The sequence below is a fragment of the Falco peregrinus genome, chromosome 1 (genome assembly GCF_023634155.1).
Source record: "Falco peregrinus isolate bFalPer1 chromosome 1, bFalPer1.pri, whole genome shotgun sequence".
NCBI classification, from domain to species: Eukaryota; Metazoa; Chordata; class Aves; order Falconiformes; family Falconidae; genus Falco; species Falco peregrinus.
In genome coordinates, this window is record NC_073721.1 from 130,682,654 (window position 1) to 130,698,778 (window position 16,125).

The following is a 16,125-nucleotide window of genomic DNA, read 5'->3' on the forward strand; positions in this document are numbered from 1 at the left end:
AAATCCAGCAAGGGAGTGAGGTTGTTGTCCTTGTTTGCTGGCTATATCAAGGACATGTCCACCTGCCCACAGAGAAGTGGACACAGGGAAAGCTCAGGATCCTCACCATGATCTCCTCCACCATGTACTTAGCGTGTCTATTCCTGTAGGAATAAAAACCCACCACATTTTTTCTCAGCTAAAAGTGTGACAGCTTGTGGAAAAGCAGCTGAAAAGGGTTGGTGCAGGGAGCCACAGCCTGGTGGATGATGACCGAGGCCTCCGATTTGAAGGCTGGGGCAGCTGCCTGCTTTGAGGAAAGGCGGCTGGTGTAACTAAACCGAGAGGTACGGGAGGCCACCGGCAGGTCCCCTCCAGCCAGCTGGGGCCGGGCCTGGAGCCGGAGGGAGGCCCGTAAGCCTCGGAAGCGGCAAAGGCAGGCACGCACAGTGCATCTGAAGGGCAGCCTGGGGAGGACACCCAGAAACCCCCATGAGCGCCGCTTTACGGGCCCAGGCCGCAGGCAGCCGCCCCGGGGGACTGCCGGGGAGCCCGAAGCGGGTTCGGACGGAGGAGGCCCGGGGGCCGCCGGGCAGCCCCGGCTGCAGCTGGAGCGCCGCTGTCCCCTGTCGGGCGCGCGCGGGCAGGAGGAAAGGGGCCTGGGCCCGGGACGTGCAGCGCGGGCTGCTGGGGCGGCGGTGCGGTAAGGGGCCGGGAGGGGGCGCCGCCATGTCGGAGACGGCAGCAGGAGGGATGATGGCGGCGGCGGCGATGGCGGAGGCGCGGCTGCGGCGGAAGCAGCTGCTGAGCGCGGAGGAGGGGGAGCTGTTCGAGTTGGCGCAGGCGGCGGGTAGCGGACTGGACCCAGAGGTGTTCCGGTGAGTGGCGGGGGCGACCGCCGATGGCGACCGCCGGTGGCCCCGGTGCCGGTACCTCCGCTGACGGGTGTCCCCGCAGGGTGCTGCTGGACCTGCTGCGCATGAACGTGGCGCCGCTCGCCGTCTTCCAGGTACTAAAGTCCATGTGCGCCGGGCAGCGGCTGCCGCCGGGACTCGAGGGCGGCGCCCCTGCGGCGCCGGCTCCGCTCCCCGCCGACACCCGAGGTAGGCGGCGGGCAGCGGCGGGCAGAGGGCGGCGGGCTGGCGGCGGGCCCTAATCCCCGTGTTCTCCCTGCGCAGAGTCCCCCGAGGACGGCCGGGCGCCCGTGCGGCCCGCCCCCGCCTCGGCTCTGCGGCCGCCGCGGGTCATGGGCCGCCCGCCGCCCCCCCGGGGCCTGCCCGCGGCCTGCCCGCCGCTCCCCCACGGCCCCCCCGCGCCTCCCGCCGGCCGCGCCGCTCGCCCCGCCGCGGGGAGGGGGCCACGGGCCGGGCGGCTGGGCCCGAGGAGCGGCCCGGCCGGCCCCCGGGGGGCCCGCTCGGTGTGAGCCACGGGGCCGGGCCCGGCGGGGCTTTGCACGGGGCCCTGCGGAGGGGGAGCACCGCCACACCCGGGCCTGGGCCGCCGCGCCCCCTCCCTGCTGCCCGCACTCGTTTTTTCCGAATTTTTGTTATTTTCAGGCAGCGTAGGGGGCCGGGCGCGCAGGAGCCGGGCGGAATGCCGGGGGGGAGGTTGCTGCAGTCCCTTGGGCTGGGTGTGGCAGCCTCCTGCCTCTGCCCTACCAGCCCTTGACAAAAAGAGCCCTTCGTACACAGCATCATGCAGTGGTGCGTTGCTTGTATCTAACTGAAAAAAGTTCCTGGTACATAAGGAATCCCTGGAAAAGGTGAGGAGCTGTGATGCTTCCTCTGCTGTGTCCCGGTGCAGCTTTTGTCGCTTGTCCGGGGGTTTGCACGCCCGGCAGATGGTATGTAGGTGGTTGAAATGGGAAGCTGCGTGGGTTTGTTGGCTAAAATAGCAGTTGCTTTTGAATGTAATTATTTTCCATTATTGCTCTAATCTTGTGGACAGTAACAAATGTAGACCTGGAGTTGTGGCATATATATATATATATATATATATATATAAAAACTTTATTCCAAACCACTTCTAATAAAACTTTTGCTTACTCCCTGAACTTACTGAATGGACTTTTGGCTGATAGCTCACAACTTCTGTGGATTACTTCCAAAACATTTTAAAAGAGGTAGCTAGAATAAGTCCACTGTCACTAAGCTTGAAGTTACTGTGAAACGCTCTTATTTCTTTTGTGCTCAGAAATATAGTAGAAAGGGGCAGTGGCCAAAACAGCAAGGTTTTGTGATCGTTGTCTGTGGTGCCAAGAACAAAATTGCATGCTGAAAGCTCAGCTTGCTGCACGTCCTCAGCACTCCTGTACCAGTAACATGGGTGTGCTTGTTCACACAGCGGGAGCCTAGAAATGGATGAGGTCAAGTTGGTTTGTATTGTCATGCCTGTTCTCCTTCCCTTTCTCTGTTTCAGGGTGAAAACTCTTGTTGTAGCTGATGGGTCTCTGTTGACCATGATGAGTTTAGAGGCAAAACTTTGAAAAGTGATTGTCAGCAAGGACTGTGCTGAGAACACAGAGAATGGGTCAAGAAAGGCAAGCTTTGCAGTTAGGTAACCAGAGCAGGGTTGGAGGGGAAAGTAAAGTTTTCCTGTCGTGATAGTGTAGTACCGCTTAGTCTAGCCTCACTGCTGAGGCTGCCTTGGTGGTACAGGGTGTTCATTGTCATGGCTGTGGTTGCACATCTGGTGGTAAGTGCTATAGAAAGTAAAGTTGAAAGGCAAGATTCATGTGACCAGCTATAAGCAGTCAATTTTAGGGTAAGGGTGATGATGCCACAACCCAAGGCACCTTCACAGTAGCAGAGGCTGCTGCTTCTGGTGTAGATTCCCACATGGTAGGTGGGTGAGATTCACTTCATTGAGCAACTGAGCATGGCTGCACGGGAACTCTGAGGAAGTTTGCTAAAGTCCAAATGGGAATTCGAGTTCATGAATAAAGTGGCCAGGACTCCATGGGCTTCACCATGAACAGGTTCCCCTTTCTCAAGAGATGCTGCTGATTAAGAATTTCCTGCAGAGAACTTGGTTGTGGTACAGAGAACAGCCTCACATGTGATTGAGAAGTGACTCTAAATATGCACAGGGGAAAAAGAAGACGCCGGCTGACTAGTTTTTCCTGAGCAAAATGAGAGAGGTATGGCACTTGAATATTTCAAGTAAGAAGCAGCATGCTATTCGGTACCACGTTGAAACATCTCAAAAAAAAGCAGTGATTTTAAACAAAAGATGCTGTCAAATTTTTCTCTCTTCTTCTCCTCCTTCATTGGTGCTTCAGGTGTGATGAGCCGCTCAAACTATGAAGGAACTTTGGTAAGGTTTTTGTTCTTGTCTGTCTGTTAATCTGGAGTAGCTTTTGTTCTGTCATGTATGCTGTTTGTGTAGTATTTCCTGTAAAAATGAGATTTATATTTTTTTCCCTAGCACTGGGCCACTGCCATGAGTTAGTTTTAGCTAGCAGTAGGCCAGCCCAGGTTTGAAATGGTCAGATGGCAACTTGTTTGTTAATCAGCATTAAATTTCCCAAGAGGAAAAGCCAGAAACCCTAAGGCAGAGTTGATACTCCCTTAACCATTGCCTCCTACCACCCTGAGGTGCTGCAAGCACTTTAGAGAGGCTGTGTGTTTACAGGAATTAGTATCTGTCTCCAGAGCTTAATTTCATTGTGCCTGCATCAATCGGGGTGCTTATTCTACATCTTTAGCAGAGCATATCCTGGTCTGAGATGGTGCCCAAGTCAGATTGCAGTCCTAGTATGTCTGGCCAGATTTTTCTCTCCATGGTTTCGCTTTAAAATCCACATGTTCATATCCTCAAGTGCACTGGAACAAGCCCTCAGAACCAGTGTAGTGAAGTTCAAAGAAAGACGGCATTACCTCTGCGCTGCTCATGGTAAATATTCAGTGTTTGGCCTTCAGTGTCTCCCATTGCTGCTTTATTTCACAATGGTAGAATATGTCTTCATCTTGCCCATCAAGCCACAGTTCACTGCTGACGTGGTAAAACATTGAATGCTGAGCTTGGATTTGCTGTCTTTGCAAGCTGGTGTTCAGTAATGGTGCCGAAGGGGCACTTTGGCTTCCTTTCTGTCATCACCCTCGGTCCTGACCAAATTCTGGTGGGCAGCACTTGCACATCTTGCCAGAAGGTTGTCTTCCCCAACTGTGTCAGTTTTTTTTATTTTTCCGGAAGCTTGTGTTTAATTTGAGCCATAACTCACTTTGAATGAAAACTTCTCTTTTTAGTTTCTGTCAGCACAAGTGACTTTGCTGGCAGCCAGCACCCATTGACATCAGCTAATTGCTTTGTGAATAAAGTCACCACTGAAAAACTAACTTTCTCAGAAAATTCTTTGAGCAGAACTTAAGCTCAGCAGTGGCTTGTCATGACTGTAGTCCCGTGTCTTCATTTCTGTGAAGAAGTGCTGGTAAGATCTCATTAATATTGAGAAGACCACATATTTTGTGCAGCTCTCTTTCTTGAGGGTATGTTTCTGTAGCCTCTCGGTTGGAAGGCACATGTCTGTGCTTGCTGTGATTTAGTCAAAGCAGGGGCTATCTTAGCTCAGTGCCCAGCCTGACCCAAGATGGGCATCGAGTGCAAGTGAACAAGCTTCTGCAGCTTTAATTGCAGCTTTATGCAAATTTTGGCTAGCTTATGTCAGACTCAGTGGTGCTGTATAGAGACTTGGAGCAATGTGCCTGGAATGTCTGACAAAGATGAATGGGACTCCTGGTTGAAGGTCATGAAAACAAACAGGTGTCCTGAGAGATTTCTCAGTTCATGGAAATAGGTAATGATCTAAAGCAGGACCGGGCCATCGGTGCCAGCCTTGTTTGTGTTTTACCAGGCCACCTTAGGCTTAATAAGGGTTTGAATTTTATAGCTGAAGACAGGAGCCTGTTTTACTGTAGCTCTTGGGGGAAAGCGTGTTGCTGAAGTAAATATCCCATTAAAATCAGCATACCTTCAGCAGAGTGATTTTCTCTCCTTAAATTGAAGAAGTGGCCAGCTAGCTGAAATTGAAGAGAAGTTGCTTCTCATTCACTGAGCTGTCTCATTCTGGGCATAGTCCAAGTCTTTTTTTTCAGGAGTGGAGTAAGTGGTAATAGGGTGCCTGGGCGCGTCCTCTGGGCTGGATCTGTTCTGCAGGAGCATTTGGCTTGCCTTGCCTTCTTTACCTTTAGGAGCTGCTTTGAGGAAGGGGCACTGAAGCTGTATCTGCTGTTGGCCCTGGTGTCTCTTCTTGGAAGATGCTGCTTCTGTTTAAGAAGATGATGGTGCGGCTTCCGTGCAGGACCAGGCATTTGGAGATGGGAGATGCCTCCTCTGCGTAGCTGGGACTCTCCTTGGGCTAATACAAAGAACAGTGATTGTCCTTTATAAGCTTGCCAAGCTACTTTGCACGGTGTCCTTCAGCTCTGTGTATCTGCTCTTTCTCCCATGCTTCCTCCTTTGTCAGAAGACAAACAAGTGGGTGAATTAATCCACATCTCACTGAAGATTAGCCAGGGCTGTTCTGCTCAAGTTTTATCAGTAACAATGAGATACTAGCTTAGGCTTCTCAGCCCATCATGTTGCAGGGAGGTTTTTAAAGCAGCTAAAAAAAGACAGTTACAGCATTTCTGAACAAAACTACTGGTGGGTGGTGGTGGTGGAGTGGAATGCCCCTGGTAGTTATTTCAGTTTCTGTACAGCTAAAGCAACCGGGAGTCTAATATGAATGACTTCATCTTGCATTTCCCCATAGAATATAGCTATGCTATTCTGCATGGAGCTGTGTTTGCTGGTAACTGAATTCATGATAGCTGGCTCCATATTACTGTGTTTGAGTATCGGAACATCCATCTGGCATATTCAGCTGGGTACAGCTTCATGCAAGCTACATTTGAAATGGTTCTTCAACAGCTGTTGTTTTGGAACGGAAAGAGCTGATTTTAAAGATAAAGGATATCCAGGTGATTTCTTGCTGTACATGCAGGGAGGAGGCGTGCAACCCCGCTAGGACAGTTTTGGCCTAGACGAGCTACGTGCAGTTTACCTTTGTGTAGCTAAACATGCTGTTTTATTACGGGTTATTTCCATGCTTTCTGTTCCCATCAGCCAGCCCTCAAACCTGGTGGTTTCCCTACAGTTTTCTACCTCTCTATTGACATGCATATGTCAATGCCCTGCTCTTTTTTTTTTCTTTTTCTCTAGACTGATGAATATTCTTTGATGCTTCTCTCACTCTTTGCACTCCGGCTCTTTTTTTCCGCATTCCCCACTTCCCCAACCCAAGTGCCTTCAGTAAAGTTACTTCCCAAAGCTTTGCCCTAGCTAATTCCTCATACTAAATGTGTTCCCAGCATAAGTTCCACTTTCAAAATCCTGTCTCCATTGTGGACCTCTAGCTTGATCTGTGGATTTTAAGGCTGAAAGGAAACATTGCAGCCTCCTGTTGTGCATAGCAGGGGCCAGAATGCTTTCCTACCCTATGAAACTGTCACGCTCAGGTGCCTGTTGGAAAAGCCACTGAGCCCATGGCCAGAATGCTTTCCTGCCCTATGAAACTGTCACGCTCAGGTGCCTGTTGGAAAAGCCACTGAGCCCACCACCAGCCACGGGCTCAGTGAAGGGTTTACAGGGTGTGTTCTCTGTGTGGAAAAAAACCCTCTTTTGAGAGTCCCAGATCCTTTTCTGCCCCACATTTTTAACTTTGTTCCTGTGTAGATGTTTAGATATGATCAAGGTCTCAGTTCTAAGTGTTGCTCTTCAGTTAATTCCCTAAATATCCCTCTGTCCAGCTTGCTGCCAACTTTGTCCTCCCTATGTGTTCCCCTTGCCATCCCTGTTTATCCCTTTTTTGTACTTCTTGTTTCTTGCACTTTCTCTGTGTATTATGTCTTCAGCGGTGGTCAGCCTTTTGGGGTGACAGCTATTGCTGCAAGGGCCCATGGTGACTGACATCCATCATGGGTACTGCTGGCTGGTGCTGCTAGCTGCTTTGTGTTCCTCTTTCTACTCACCCTGCATTTACTCAGCCTTGCATTATCTCAGGGTTCAACTTTATCTGGGATTTTTAACACAGACTTCTGATTTAAGGAGATAAAGTAGCTGACAAGGATAATGCATTGCCTAAGGACTTCTCTTAAATGTATTTAATCTGGGTTTTATACATCATGCAGTGAATTCTTCTGTTGGTTATACTGGCTATTATGCTTTAATTGTAGATAAAATATATCCATGGGATGTAACTGATAGCAATGTGTTCTTAATCGTGCCATGCACCTGTAGATGTTGTACTCAGACACTTCGTGGTCTGTATGTCTTCCATGAAACAAACCAAAATCTGTAGAATGATCTGTAGGTGACTTACGGGACTAATCAAAGGACTAATACAGTCCTGATCATTATTTTCTTACTTAGTTGCTTCACTTGTACTCTATTTTTCAGTGTGTCATCAATATCACTCCAATAAGTGGATTTCCTAAATTCCTTAAAGAGCCACTAGATCACCTTCAAGATCTTCATCCTACATGCCCTTTTGAATTAGATGCCTTTATTATTGTTTTGTGAAATGATGGACTTTGTAATTAGATGGGGCAAGAAGTTTTATGTTCAGAGTATCCCTGATGTGGAGTTGTTTCTTTCCCTCTCCTTTCCCCCTAGTCTGCCATTCCAGAACATATTTTTTTTAATTGTAACTTTTCTGTATTGTAGGCATTTCTTTAGCACCTGAACAGCTTCAGTTTATAGACCTTGCTCATCTTGTGGTACAGAAATTACCGTGAAGTATTTTGTGGATTGCAGGTGCTAATGTCAGGTATTTTACAACGGATTAAAATAATGATCAGTTGTACTATACTTTCTTGAATGGTTGACAGTCCCTTGGTTGAAAGTTCCAGCTTCTTTCCTCTCCTGGGAGGTCATCATAAATTTTGATACTCTCAAAATACAGGTGATGGGTAGTGAAATAGTCTTTTCTACTTCAGCAGAAACAGCAGATAAATAGCTTTTATTTCTTTTTCCTTGTCCCAGGAATAACTTGCAAAAAGTCTAGCTTGGAATGCTTAAGACGCGACATGGGCCTAGTCCCAAGAGGTGGCTTCATTTTTCCCAGGAAAATATATTTTGCTCTGGGTAACGTACTTTGAAAACTGAAGTCTAGACAAACTTTTCATTTTATGGAGTCTACCTTTTGAATGAGGAAAAAGCTGTATCAGATGTTGTGATGCAGCCTGCACTACTGTCTTTTTGAGAAGGAATCTGTTAAAGGTTTCCTCCCATCTGAGTAACTTTTGAATTGGGAAAAAAATGCATTATGAGAGGCACAAGCTTCTTCCGTACTCATATTTTTAAGTGTCCTATGTTCTTTGCAGTGCTTCTCATATGGTGGGAGCCTGTTGCAAACTTGCCAAATGGTTAGCTTTGAGTTCGTGGCTTTGCCCATTGGAGAAGCTGGCAGCTTTTGAACAGGCCACAGTTCAAGAGAAAATACTGTGTGCCGATGTATTCCCTGAAGGTATTTGGATCCCTTCAGTAGCATGAGTGGTTCTGTGTAATGTTTTTATATGTGCTGTAGGTGTGATGGACATAAATGGGCAAGATAATGTGGATGGTTAGCTAAAACCAGGACTCAGGTGGCACTGGGAGTGCTGTCAAGGTGAGCAGGTAGCAGAGAGGACTGGCAATCTCTGGCCAGTGTCAGTATCTCTCCTGTCAGCTTCCCCCACGGAAGGTTTGCAGGTTGACCCTAGGTTTCCACTCTGCTGGGTATTTGAGGTAAATACTGCACTGGCAAAACTTACTTTTTTTTTTTTTTAGTATGTTTTTTCAGGCTGTTTTTAAAGCTTTTTTTTCTTTTGCATGCTGTGTGAGGGCAAGAACTGACAGAAAGAAAAGGGATTTAGAGGAATGCTGTAAGTACCAGAGTTGTCATGTGTGGCTTTGTGGCAAAGTGATGAGATGTGATTTCATGAGTGACAACTAATTCGTTACTCTGCCCCAAGCAACCAAAGAGATGCTCAAAAAAATCTTATAAATACAGACTGTATAGTGCTGTCTGAGAAAAATGGGGGACCTCTTCTCCATCTTGTCTTTCTGTAATCTGTGTGTCAGAGAAGGGGAGGAAATCAGACTATCCCAAATGTGAAAACTAGTAAATTAAGGAGCAACTATAAACGTGTGAGGATTTGTAGGGAAAAGGCTGGTGCATTTCATGTTGGTCAGTAGATGGGACAGCAGCTCTTGTGGTTGTGCTGAGCAGCCTTGAGGGTAGCCACCTCTCAAATGAGCAGGAGAGGTGGATGAAAACCTTGTCTTTGCTAAATCAGACACTTAATGGGTGTTTAAGTTGGCAGCCTCACAAGGTAACATAGGTACTGGAGTAAGGGAGAATCCATCCATCGTGTGGATGAGAATTAAGTATTACTTCAGGGAGTTGCGTTGGAAAAGGACTGTCAGATTGATGAGACTAATGCAGACCTCTGCTCTGGGAGGGGGGAACTGCTCTCTACCTTAATCTACCTTCAGACATCTCATTTAGAGGCTTCTTACCTGATGTGTTAAAACACAGTGTTTGAGCACTTAAGGAGGCTTGTCAGTGTCTTGAATAGGGACTTTGTTAATGTAGGCTTGCTTTTGTAGTGATACCTAGTAATGCAGCTGAATACCTAACATATTACAAAGAAACAGCCTTGCTGGAGAAGAGAGGAACGTACAAGTTTTGTGCAGGTAATTTGTGGGCCTGTGTAGGTGTCCACTTATTTTATGTTCTCTTCTTTCTCCAAATCCTTCTTTTCAGGTAAGTGTTTGCAAGAGAAAACGTGCTTAAATAATGACCACCTACTCAGTGCGTACTTAAGGTCTTAGTTAACTACTTTGGAAAGTGCATGTGAAAACTACTTATTTTTCCCCTCTTCCTCTGTTTCAAAACAATCCAGCTGAATTGTTTCGATACATATTTTGCCAGTCTTACCTGTCTGCTTTACTCTGTCTTCTCAGGGAGGCTGTTGGGTCAGGAGAGAGCCCAGTGTGTGTATTAGCTGTTAAGGATATGGCAGCAGCTTTGAAGATCCAAGAACCTGCTGGTTTGTTGCAGAAGAGGACTGCTTGTGATATTTATGTAGGGATGTGAGCAAGACTCTGCAAGGCAGACCTGGCAGTCTGGCAAAGGATTCAGAATAATGAGTCACAGTCATACTGGGAGTGCTTTGGGGAGTGAAGTCTAGCTGTGTCTGAGATTTTTCTGTGGTCAGGAGGTGGTGAGATTTGAAGTGAGTCCCATCACTGTGCATGCTTCTGGTGACTGGGCAAATGGTGTCTCTAGTCCTGTAGGTAACATAGTGACTGCAAAAAGGAGGGACTTACGCTCTTAGAAGTTTAGTTTTTATTCACACCTAAAATTGAGTCTGTGCTTGTCTAGAAAGGGCAGCTGGTTTTCTGTGCCTCGTGTAAGGCCTGCTGTGAGACAGAAACAGGAGCAGGATTTTGGAGAATTTAAAAGTCCTCTCGTGGTTGCTCTAGCCCCTAGTGACTGCCATTATGCAGTACAGGAGACATTTTGAGATTGTTGTAGCCTTGATATCCCTGACTGTGTTACAAGTAAATGTACCAATAGCAGTTTGTTTATTTTATTTTTTTTTTTATGAGTGGAAAGAAGATCTGTAGTCCCTATTACTGCTCAGAGGTGGGAAGGGATCTTCTGGGGAAAGCAGTAGGGTGAGTACAGAGGAGCCTGAACGGGAACAGCTTTAGATTTCCACTTCTGAAAGCACGTTTGGGGTTGGGACTTTTTTCCTGAATTTGATGGGTCTTCACTTGCCTCCTGCTTGGCACGAGCAGGTGCTTCTCCCTCCCTCTGCTCTTTAAAGCTTTGTCTTCCTGCCCTGTGCCACCGTGCAGACTCCTGCCTCAGTATCTGGTGGCAGTCCTCTCCTAGAGGTATGTGTAGCTTTTTGGCCTTGGGTTTTTTCAGAGATCATCAGCGTTAATGTTGTCCAGACTGATCACAGTGGATGCTGCTGGTTTTAGTGGGGGGAGCTAGCAGGCAGAGGGCATGCTTCTGCCACTGCTTGAATGCATATACCATTCTTCTCAAACTATGTCTGGCTCTCGAGGAGATAAACATGTAGCTGCTTCTTTTGGAGTCAGCTTTTGGTGGGGGGAGGTATTTGATAAGGCTCTCTTTTTGGCTTGTCTCTTGTATTTGTAGCTATTTGGGTTGCAGTTGTTTTATGACAGCCAAACACATCCAAGATAGGAACATCTTGTGTAACCAAGGAAAATATCGGTGGAATAGTTTTGTTCATCGTAGTGCTTGAATTACAGAGAGTTTGTGGTTGTTCGACTTCTTTTGTGCTTTACATTGAATCTGTTATCTCTGATAGTGCTTTAGGTGACGGAAGCCTAGGAACCATGCCTGTCCTCTGCACTTCATGAGCCGTTCTTGACTGGTTCGTGCATCAGGATAGGATGCTTCCAAAAATATAGTTGGTTCTTATGCTATTTAACTGGTTTGGTTTACTGTGATTTTGAGGCTAAGAGGATGTCGGCGCACAGCTTCTCTTCAATAAAGTGATTATTTCTCAGCAAGTTGTTGCAACTGGGTCAGAAGATCAAGGGTGTGACTCCCAGTAGTGCTTAACATTAGAGTTTTGTGTGTGCACATGGTTAGAGTTGTTGTACACAGATTGAGAACCCGTACTCTTAACGGATAGATGCATGTGAGAAAGGGGGGGGCATTCACCTATAGGGATGTCCTGGATTGCTAAAAGCATCATGGTAAACTATAATGCTTTTTGTTCCTGCCAATTTTTCTTTCAAATACTGTGACATCATATATTGCCTTTGTGCAATTCGTTTGTTTTCATGGACAATACTTGCATTAGTGAAACTGCTTCAAGTGCTTGAGCTGCAAAGACTGCAGGGCTGGTTGGCTTGGGATAATAACTGCTGGTAGATCACTAGTGTGGTTTACAATAATAGACTTTTTCAAGAGCACCTGACTTGGTTGGGATAAGTGAATGTATTTCTTCTGCCACCCTAGTCTGTCAAACTTCACAGATATGAAGGGGCCACATACTCTTTATTAGGAAATTCTGAGGTTATCTTTCTGGTGCTGGCTAGTGTTAACTTGTGGTATTCTCAATTGAGTGCTGTTCTCAGACAGCTGCTCCAAGGAGACAGGGTGGTTTGATAAGTAAAACAGACGTATCTCCAGTCTCTGGAGTCAATAGCACAAATGATCCAAGATTATGATTTCCAGACCATGCCCATGGAGACTCCAGTGTGTGGAGTATGGTATTCTGGAAGTTGCTCTGATAGTGATTGCTAAAATGTCGCTCTTCATTTTAATTGCATGCACATAACTGCAGCTCACTATATTACTGTGGTTTGTTTCCTCCTTGCTGTTAATTTTTTTATGATGTTTCTTGGAGCTTGCTATCTTAGTAAAAGGTGTGATATTTTTTCCTCATGCTGCCTTTATAGTTTTTCCTAATGCGAGTCCTACTTCTCATCTGAAGTAGTTCTCTGCAGTGCTAGGAAAGCCGGTCTCCTTCACTTATCCCCTCCTGTCACTTGTCTGCAGAACACCTTAGCCTGTCACTCTCTCCTTTGGCTGAATCCAGCAGGATAGGCTATGTGCCCCTTGTCTCTTTCAGCTTCCACCTTTCTACCCATTGCTTCTCTCTGCTGTTGCATTGCATTTTAGAGATGGCCAGTTGTGCCGATGGAAGACTTAACTCATCTTCTGAATACAGTGAGAAAATCTGTGAGTAGGTCCTGTGTAGGAGCCTGAGCTCCTGGAAATACTAGAAAACGACAGGAAATTCAAACTTGATGAGCAGGTCACAGAAGTGACATGAAGAGAAGGATTTCTGATCTGGTAATGTGATTGCAGGCTTCAGAAACTGGTGGACAGTGGCACGTCAATTCACTTATCGCAGCCCTGAGACATTAGATGCTCTTAATGTTCTTCTTGAAGTGCTGTTTGCAGAGCTGGTGTTCCTGTGCCAAATGAAAGCAAGCATGTAAAGAACGAAGTGGCTGGTTGCTTTGTAGATAGAACCTGATGAAAATTAAGAATGCTCCTACTGCAGCCTGGTTTGGTGATGCCTGTTGAGCTGAATTCACAAATTTGCTTTCTGTGCTGGGTGCTGAATACATTTGCAACATCTAATACAGTTTTGCCTTCTGCATGATTTCTGAGGGAATGCTTGCAGTTTAAATGCTGTGTAGTGACATGTAGGGTGTTGGGACTTGAAAATTAATGTATGCATTTTGTTTATTCAGGTAGAAATAAAACCAGTTCTGCTGTCAGTGGCACCCAGGTTGTAGCAGAAAGGACCAGCCGGGAAGGATCTGCCCAGAGGACGCCTCGGCAACCAAGTGCAAGCCGGCTGCAGAAAGCAGGAGCTTCTGGAAAGAACAGTGGAGGAGGCAACAGTACCTAAATAAAGCCTTGGAACCAATGTCAAGCATCAAAATACAATGTATATAAGCCATGCTTGTTAAAACTGCTTGTGTTGTATTAACCTGGCAAACATGTTTTGTAATACATGAAACAGCTGTTGTTCCTTATTTCTTAAACTTCCTTTGGCAATGCAGACTACTAGGGATTGATTACCTGTAGGCACGTGGGACAAAGACAGAGATGTGAAGCCTAGAAAAACATGGAATAGTGCTCAAGTTGTTCTAGAGAAGTCATGACACATCTTGCAAGCCAGTGCTTCTTGCTGCCTCTTTCCCTAAAGGCCATTTTGATACAGTCATGCTAGCTGTAGCAGCAGGTGGTCTGCTGGGCTGAATGACAAGCTGAATACTGCTGATGTAGGCCATATATTGGTATTCTTGAGCCCTGCTGTGATGGTAGCTTGCACTGGAAATCTGATTGTCTGGTGGGGCATGTTCTTGTGCTTTGACTGGGGTTGCCCTGTTCCCTTCCTGTGCACACTTACGTGGGTTTTAACATCTTAATCTGAAAACCCGTTTGACCTGTCACATGGCGGAATCACAACATGTAGTCCTTCCAGTGATGCTAATGTGATTATTCATTTATAAAGTGTTACAAAACACTTTGCTTAATGTGCCAGGTTAAATGAGATTATTCTCTCCCTCATCTGGCATTGTTTCATCACTTGGTGTTAGCTACTTGCATGTATCTTAAACAAGGAAGTGGATTTGTTAGAACTTAAGTGTTGCCATTTATAATTCCAGAGCATATCTGGGGAGCGGCTGTGCCTGCTGTGGCCTTGGTAGCTCAGGGGCTGTTAGTGAAACCATTTCCCTGATTAAGAGAAAGTGCCTCCATTCTTTGTGGGGGATGGATGGTCATTCCTAAACTCCAGGAGATCTACTGAACCTAGTTCAACAGGTGCTCAGATCTCTTCCTGACCAAGAGAAAAAATGCTGAAGAGTACAATATGCTTTTGCACAAGTTTTTATGCAGAATATTAATAAAGGTCAGATAATCCTACCTTACAGATTCCTCTTGAACAATATATCAGGCTAATTAAAAAGATTAGCCTACTTTTCTGCAACCCTGGCTAGGCCTGAGCTTTTGGTACTTAAGGAAGATGGTGTGTTCACAGCACATGGCAGTCTGAAGAGACTACTCCAGTGTGGGCTCTCCATGGACAGCAGTTCGTTCATGGAGTACCTGCTTGCCCTGGCAGGTGTCCCGGTGGATCTCTGCTGCAGCGGGGTCCTCTCCACAGCCTGCAGGGGACAACCTGCTCCATCATGGTGTCCTCCATGGACTGCAGGGGAATCTGCTTCAGTGCCAGGAGTATCTCCTGCCACTTTCTGCTCTGCCCTTGGTGTTAGCAGGATTGTTTCTTGTGTATTTCTTTTCCTCACTCTGGGTGGTGTTTTGTCCTTTCTTAAATATATTCTTACAGAGTTGCCACGGGCTTTGTTGATTGCTCAGCTGAGGCCACCCCTGTAGCATACATGCCTGCCCCCAGCCTTGCTGTGTAAACCCAATATACTCATCTGTAGACATCAGAAGTTTTCCAGGGGGGGAGTTAGAAATGGGAACAAAGTAGCTCATGGCTTGCACTAATGCACCTTGTAGCTGTGCTGTAGGAAAGGTATTAAAATGAGATAGCTTATTAACTTGTTTGTTTTGTTTGCAAGGCCTGGGTATCTCCTGTTCTGATCTTTTAAGAAAGTGCACCTATTCTCCCTGCCCTGAAAAAACTCTCCCCAAAGCACAAACTGGAGCACACCAGCTGGGAAGCTCTAACTTGAGTTTGCTAGTGAAAAAGAGCAACTGAAGGGCCGCTTTTTCTCTTGGAAATGGTCTTTGTCCCTAGAACAGGGTGAGCAGACTTGAGTTGCAGCTGAAACCTCTGTTCAGTATATTGACCCTCCTTGAGAGTAAAAGTACCTAACAAACATGGGTTTTGCCTGCATGTTCACTGCATCCTCTTTAACCAGTTCTATACTTGCATTTCTTTATCCCTCTGCAGCTTGGGATACCTCCTATGTTGTACCTAACCACCTGGCTCCAGGCCCCCACTGCATCCTCCTGAGCTCTAACGTATGCTCCTCAGCCTCCAGATCAGTGCTACTTCTCTCCTGATGTCTGGTTTCCCTGGGCAGGCTGTCCTGGTCTTCTTTCCCAAGTACCTAGCTGTATAAAGTGCTCAGTGCATGCTTTTGTATCCTGGTCCTTCAAAACAACTGCGGCAGGTGAGGCACTCCTGGAGCTGGAGTTGGTTTTGAACTTTTGCAGCATCTTGGTCTAAGGGGTTCTCTGCTGTGCCCTTCTGCCCGACTTTGGCTGCTTTCTGTGGTGTGACAGCTGGCTGGGTGGATGATGTATGAATTGTGGGGGTAGTTTTCCTTGCCTTCAGGAAGCCTTCCGGTGCGGTCTCCCAGAGTGACCCTGCCACCTCACAGAGGAGGTAGGCCAGGATGTGTGGGCTACAGGATGAATGGAAAATTGGTTGAGCTGCGACAGAAAGTGCAGCTAAAGGATGCAGAAGGTGCTCCTGTGGTGTTGCAGCGAGGCGCAGCAGCTGGGGCATGGCTGAGCTGCAGCACCTTGGGGCAGTCCACCATGGCACCTCAGCCTCAGGGTTCCAGGGTACAAAGGGCCGAGGCAGTGCCAGCCCTGGCAAGGCGCGGGGCTGTGAATCCTCTGAGGCTGGTGCA

At 47.0% G+C, this 16,125-nt stretch overlaps 2 protein-coding genes across 6 annotated transcripts in view; both read left to right on the forward strand.

Annotated features, from left to right (window-relative positions):
* The window catches only part of SHF (Src homology 2 domain containing F), a 40,052-nt gene extending 26,582 nt beyond the window's left edge, over positions 1 to 13,470 (forward strand). For both annotated transcript variants that reach the window (XM_055819522.1, XM_055819513.1), the window contains one exon: positions 13,258 to 13,470. In XM_055819522.1, coding sequence (XP_055675497.1) covers positions 13,258 to 13,261 — 4 coding nt within the window. In that variant the 3' untranslated portion in view covers positions 13,262 to 13,470. The remainder of the gene's footprint in view (positions 1 to 13,257) is intronic.
* LOC129785741 (mitotic-spindle organizing protein 2B-like) lies at positions 457 to 13,529 on the forward strand. Of its 4 annotated transcripts, XR_008749936.1 has the most exons (6): positions 457 to 857; positions 937 to 1,082; positions 1,158 to 1,741; positions 2,398 to 3,118; positions 3,260 to 3,294; positions 13,262 to 13,499. XR_008749936.1 is itself a non-coding variant. In XM_055819537.1 (3 exons), exons 1-3 carry the CDS (start codon positions 472 to 474, stop codon positions 13,416 to 13,418), a joined length of 693 nt encoding a protein of 230 aa, XP_055675512.1. In that variant the 5' UTR covers positions 457 to 471; the 3' UTR covers positions 13,419 to 13,529. The 4 variants fall into 4 exon arrangements, 2 of the variants coding, with proteins under 2 accessions (XP_055675512.1, XP_055675520.1); XR_008749935.1 differs by having other exon boundaries at positions 2,398 to 3,294; XM_055819537.1 differs by lacking the exons at positions 1,158 to 1,741; positions 2,398 to 3,118; positions 3,260 to 3,294 and having other exon boundaries at positions 13,258 to 13,529.
* The last annotated feature ends 2,596 nt before the right edge of the window (positions 13,530 to 16,125 follow it).